At 37.1% G+C, this 6473-nt stretch overlaps 1 protein-coding gene across 1 annotated transcript in view; it reads left to right on the top strand.

Annotated features, from left to right (window-relative positions):
- Positions 1-1177: 1177 nt before the first annotated feature.
- robo2 (roundabout, axon guidance receptor, homolog 2 (Drosophila)) overlaps positions 1178-6473 on the top strand; it is a gene marked incomplete at its 5' end in the record, with an annotated part of 67996 nt that continues 62700 nt past the window's right edge. Inside the window, 3 exons of the mRNA XM_056244149.1 lie at positions 1178-1375; positions 2687-2807; positions 3162-3300. Of these exons, the coding sequence (XP_056100124.1) occupies positions 1178-1375; positions 2687-2807; positions 3162-3300 (458 nt within the window). The remainder of the gene's footprint in view (positions 1376-2686; positions 2808-3161; positions 3301-6473) is intronic.

Below are 6473 nucleotides of genomic sequence, written 5' to 3'. Positions count from 1 at the left end.
TTTAATAATAATAATAATTTTATATATATATATATATATATAATAATTATAATTTTAATGATAACAATGATAATTATAATAATACTAATAATTAATATTATTATTATGATATTATAATTATTATTATTATTATTTTACTACAACTACTATTTTACTACTAATAATAATAATTGACATAACACACACACACACATATATACATATATATATATACAAAATATGTATTTATTTAATTATATATTTCTTATTAAGGGTCTGTGCGTGCATGCGTGTGTGACTTTAATTATAATAATAATTAGTGTAATAATATTTATAAATAGGGCACATTCATATCAACTGGTGTGTGGTCAGGGTTTGAGTTTGAACAGCTTTAAACACAATCAGATTTCCAAGTCAGAGTGCTCTCTTTCATAATTGTTATTAAATCACTTTAAAGTCATTATCGAATTCATAAATCTTAACTAAGACGAGAGCATTGTTCTCTATTAACCCATGATCGGTAAGACAAATCCATCCTTCTGTCTCTCACAGGTCAGTGCCAGAGGATAATTACCTGCCTTATTTATTAATAAAGCGGTGTTGATGAATGTGACCATGTGTACAGGTGTGTTTATTAATTCGTTGCAGTTCTTCTTTGCTGATAATCAGGTGACCTCTTGTGTGTTTTTGCGGTGGAGTTTATTGCTACATTAGTCATGGCCAGAGGCGTAGTTGGCGTGATGAAAGGGTGAGCGTGGTTGATTAGTTGGCAGAGATTTACCCGCCCACCCACCGCTCCGTATGTGCGTTCGTTCTTCTGACATAGAGCTGGAGGGCACAATATCTCTTCCCTCTCTCTGTTTGTTCTCCTTTCTCGATAGGGAACCCCATTAAGTCCAATTAAGTTTTCCTTGTAGTCACCCCATCAAATGAAACTCGCACACACCTTCCTGCAGACTGATGGCTTCACACACGGCGTGATTTACTGCGTCTGTCGTTCATGTGACCTTAAGTTAGGCCGCGTGGACATCGCTTTTAAACAGTTGTTTCTCTGTTGGACGTGATCTAACATTTGAACACTGCTGGAGTGTGTTAGCATTTTAAGGGCTTAATTGAATGGCATCTGTTTCAGCAACAAAAGCACATTTATTTGTGCCTCGGGGATTGCAAGCATGACTGCATTTGAAAACGGTTAAAGAATGAGCTAATCTGTTTCTCTCTCTCGATCTCTCTTTCAGTGTTACGTGATGATTTCAGGCAGAACCCTACGGACGTGGTGGTGGCCGCTGGAGAGCCGGCCATCTTGGAGTGTGTTCCCCCTCGCGGCCACCCGGAGCCCACCATCTACTGGAAGAAAGACAAAGTCAGAATCGACGAGAAGGACGACAGGATCAAGGTGAGAACTGGAGACATGAACGGAACTAATCATATGTAAACACTCATGAAATAAGTATTTATTTATTTTAGGGCTGTCAAATGATTAATCGTGATTAATCACATCCAAAATAAAAGTTTTTGTTTACATAATATATGTGGGTGCAATGTGTAGAATTATTTTATATATATAAATACACACACATGCTTGTATATATTTAAGAAATATTTTCATGTATATACTGTATATAGATTTATATATAATTTATATTATATATAAATATAAATATTTTATATATAAATAAAAAAAAATTCTTAAATATACATGCATGTGTGTGTATTTATATATATACAAAATAATTATACACAGTGCACCCACATATATTATGTAAACACAAACTTTTATTTTGGATGTGATTAATCGTGATTAATCATTTGACAGCCCTAATTTATTTACATTTATTGTCACATTTATACTTATTTATATGGATTTCATTTCGTTTCGCTTTGGGTTTTTTTTCCGCTTTGTTTTTTTGTTTGTTTGTTTGTTTTGTTTCACTTTGTTTTTTGTTTGTTTGTTTGTTTGTTTGTCTTGTTTCACTTTGGTTTTTGTTTGTTTTGTTTTGTTTGTTTGTCTTGTTTCACTTTGGTTTTTGTTTGTTTTGTTTTGTTTTGTTTTGTTTGTTTGTTTTTGTTTCATTTTGTTTTGTTTCGTTTTAGTTTGTTTTGCAAAGCCATTGTAAGTCGGAAGGAAAATCTAAAACAAAATCCTTTGAAAACATGTTTTTGACACTGAATAAACCATTAAAAAAAATGTATTCCATGCCGGAAACAAGATTCCATAGTTAACTGTATTAGTTAAAATGATATAACAATCAACAATCCATCTACAGCATTTATTAATCTGAGTTAATATTAATCTCAACATTGCCTAACACATTGTTAAAATCAAACATTTGTATCAGTTAATTTTAGTGAACTGTGAACTAACATGAACATATTTATTAACTAACAGTAGCAAAGGTTAATGCATGTACAAAATATATTGCTTGTTTACTTAAGTTAATGCATTAATAAATGTTAACAAACCTTATTGTAAAGTGTTACCATTTTTTGCAACCAAGAAAGCCATATTTGTGGAATAGTGGTTAATGATCTGGCCTTGAATCTAGACGATCACATGTTCAAAACCAGCAAAAGGTGAATCATAACCCACATCTATTTTGCCCTCGAGCAAAGCACTTAACTTAAGATAGATCCACGAAGAGTGTGTCGCAGTAACTCACCGCGTGAGGTGTTGCAGAGACCGTGACGTTCCAGTGCTCTCTTTCAGATCCGTGGAGGGAAGCTGATGATCTCCAACACGAGGAAGAGCGACGCTGGGATGTACATCTGCGTGGGCACCAACATGGTCGGTGAGAGAGACAGTGAGACGGCCCAGGTCACTGTGTTCGGTACGTGCCAATTCTGATCTCTGACGTTTCAAACCACAAAGAAAAGTCTTAAAAACATCACAAAATGTTGAAATCATGCACGTTTTTAACATCTCAGCTCATAGTTAATGCTTTTGTAAACAAGCAAGTTTGAACGAGTCCATCATGAGAGAATGTGTCATGTTTAACTATGCTTGAGTCATCACGTTAGTCATAAAACATGCCGGGACACAAAAAAAAGCGTATCATGCTCTTACACAATAACACAAATCTCCGTGAGAGCTTCTGTTTCGGTGACTCAATGCTGAGTCACAGCGAGCCAATGAGGTCTCAGCGTCCCTCATGTCCTTTTTTTCCATTCGGCATGTCTTTCAGAGAGACCCACGTTCCTACGACGGCCCATTAACCAGGTGGTTCTAGAGGAAGAGGCGGTGGAGTTTCGCTGTCAGGTGCAGGGAGACCCACAACCATCCGTCCGCTGGAAAAAAGACGAAATTGACGTCCCCCGCGGGAGGTGAGACGTCTGGCGATCTAAAGCATTATTTCAAATGTCTCCTCGTATAGCCATCTGTGATGTAGGTGTTGAGCTTCATGCCAGAGCTCATTTTCAGAAACACACAAGCTCTCTCGTGAGCCCCCCCCCCCCCCCTGCAGATAATGTAAGCCAGAGCTGCGTCGTGGGCCTCATTCCTTCGCTCCGTGCTGAGGCCCTGAGGTAAAGACAGGTGAGGCTGCAGGTGGACCGGGGCAGGTGAGGCTCTGGCACAGCTAAAGAGAACTTACTCACCCTCAGGCCTCTTCATTTCCAAACTGTGATAGTCAGATAAAGAGAGGGAGAGAGGACGAGAACACTTCTGACAATGATCATCCTTCAGGCGGTAGACACACACAAAAAAAAGATTTAGTCACGGAGCAGATACATTGTGTCAAAAGCAATAAATCTTGAATCGCATTCGTCTAAAAACGACACAAGATTAGACAGGAAGTGATCACAAGACTGAGGCTTTTCCTGTGATGGGTTAGCTGGTTACTCTTTCAAAGAAACTGCTATGGTGTGTTTTTTTTTTTTGATGATTTAATTAAAATCTGATTTATTATTGTATACTACCATTCAAAAAGTCGTTCATGCTTCTTCTACATGGCCACACAAACACAGTGTCACCATTGTAATACAGTGTCCAAACCCCAGAGTAAAAAACCAAGTGAATTATTTGATGATATAATCTGAAAAGTCAAGTATTACAATAAATATTCACGACTGCATCAGCGCTTGAGACTGCTCTGAACAGGTGTGTGTCCTCAGCCGGCAGATAAGGCTGTGTGTTTTGAGTGCTATCATGCCTTGTTTGTTTGTCTGTGTCTGTGATATGCTACAGGTCAGCGGGCCGCATGCTCTCAACAACGAGCAATGCTGGAGAATGTTGGAAAAGTACACAGAGACGCGAATCATGTCAGAATATGTGCTATAAAAATGGGCTCTAAAACCAGTGTGGTTGAATTTGTATCCGTTTATTGTTAGTTCATTGACGTCATTTATCCCGATTATATTCTGTCCTGTAGTGTCCAAATGCTACATGTAATAAACTCATAAAGATTAAGATATAATTACTTTACCATGTTCCCTCCATCAGATCGCAAATGCCATTCCGTGCATTTCCGTGAAGACTTTTCTCGGTTTATTAGTTTTGTAAGAAACAATTAGATCAATCTACATTATTCAGCTGTCAGTTAAAACACACATGGTAATTAATTCGGGCGAGTGGCGACAACCTGCATATCTGCCAGGTAATAATTCAACACGCTTCTTCTCTTTTCTTTCCGGGAAGCATATCCAGAAATTAATTAGGTTTCAAGAAAGAAACAATGGCAATCTAATAATTAAATAAGTCGCAGTCGCGCCGCGCGTAATTACCACAAGACCCAGACTCGACAAAACACGTGTCTCGCGGTCTTATTTTATTTCCTGTCTCTGAAACGGCAGATTATTTTAATTTTGACATTCTCGGCTGTCACCCGTTGTGCAGAGTCACTTGTATTTTCCTCGTCGTCTCGCTCTCATGATTATGTAGATGTCTGACTCCAAAGAGCTGGCGTATGTGGTAGATAACGGGTTAGCAACCAGTTGACCTTAAGGTTATACACTCACACAGACACACACATGTGCGACACGTTATAACTCAACTTTTTCATAAGGCATCGGCTTCAACTGAACAGTTGATGGACCCCATTGACTTCCATATATAATTTTTCCTACTCAATGGGGTTTGGTTCCCGACATTCTTCAAAACTTCTTCTTTTTGTGGTCCGGACACCTTTTTCTTGTCGATATTGAATTCTCTTGCAGGATTTCGCAAGCTTCTGCTGCTGTCAGGATGCCTGAGCTGTTCATATAGAGATGAGATATGAACTCATTAGCTTGTCAAAGTAACACCAGGCCATTTGGCGCAGACCTTCACACAAACTCTGAGCTCCAAGTACGAATTAACAAGGAAAAGACACTCTAAAGCTGTGTCTGCAAATGTTTACACCCCGAATGTGTCAGCAGCGCATGCCGCGTGTTATGTGTGTGTGTTGTTTAGAGACCAATGGAGTGTAGTGTATCCTCAGCATTGCCTTGCTTCATGTGTAATTGCATTCCTCTCTTAATAGAGAGCAGATCCAGCTCAAAGTGGAAGCACATACAGAGCGCTACTGTTTTCTGTGTGTGTGTGTGTGTGTGTTTTTACCAGGCTCGTTTCATGCAATATTTAGTCTTAGAGGTTGAAAATCTGATTAGCATCTGTTTATGTTGTTTCTTTAATCTCCGTCTCTCACTCTCTCTTTCTGTATTCAATCATGTCAGACTTTGCCTCCGGCTCTGTCAGAAAGACGCTTGATACATCGGAGTGTTTAGCTTCTGTGCAGTGTCATTCTTCTTCCGTTTTCAGTCAAACAGTATCAGCTTTATTCTCCAAAACCTGACTTAGTATATGTATTTTCATCAGAAGTTTTGGATCGGTAAGATTTTTTTTTGTTTTTAAAAGAAGTCTCTTCTGCTCACCAAGGCTGCATGTATTTGATTAAAAATAGAAAAAATATATATTGTGAAATATTATTACAATTTAAAACAGCTGTTTTCTATGTGAATATATAGTAAAGTGTAATTTATTCATGTGATGTCAAAGCTGAATTTTCAGCATCATTGCTTCAGTCTTCAGTGTCACATGATCCTTCAAATCATTCTAATATGATGATTTGCTGCTCAAGAAACATTTCTCATTATTATCAATGTTGAAAACAGTTATTTACAGGATTCTTTGATGAATAGAAAGTTCAAAAGAACAGCATTTATTTGAAATCGAAAGATTTTGTGACATTAAACACTACCGTTCAAAAGTTTGGGCTCAGTATGAATTATTTATTTATCTTTTGGGGGGAAGAAATCAATACTTTTATTCATCAAGGATGAATTAAATTGATCAAAAGTTACAGTAGAGACATTTATAATGTTACAAAAGATTCTATTTCAAATAAATGCTGTTCTTTTGAACTTTCTATTCATCAAAGGATCCTGAAATTTTTTTACACAACTGTTTTCAACATTGATAATAATAATGAATGTGTTTTGAGCATCAAATATTAGAAATATAATCAAATATAATATCATATTAGAATGATTTCTGAATTCTGATTCTCTGATTTGAAAAT

Source organism: Rhinichthys klamathensis, unplaced genomic scaffold (assembly GCF_029890125.1).
Source record: "Rhinichthys klamathensis goyatoka isolate OS25496 unplaced genomic scaffold, OSU_Roscu_1.1 h1tg000933l_1, whole genome shotgun sequence".
Lineage (NCBI taxonomy): Eukaryota > Metazoa > Chordata > Actinopteri > Cypriniformes > Leuciscidae > Rhinichthys > Rhinichthys klamathensis.
This window is presented reverse-complemented; position numbering and strand designations above follow the sequence as displayed.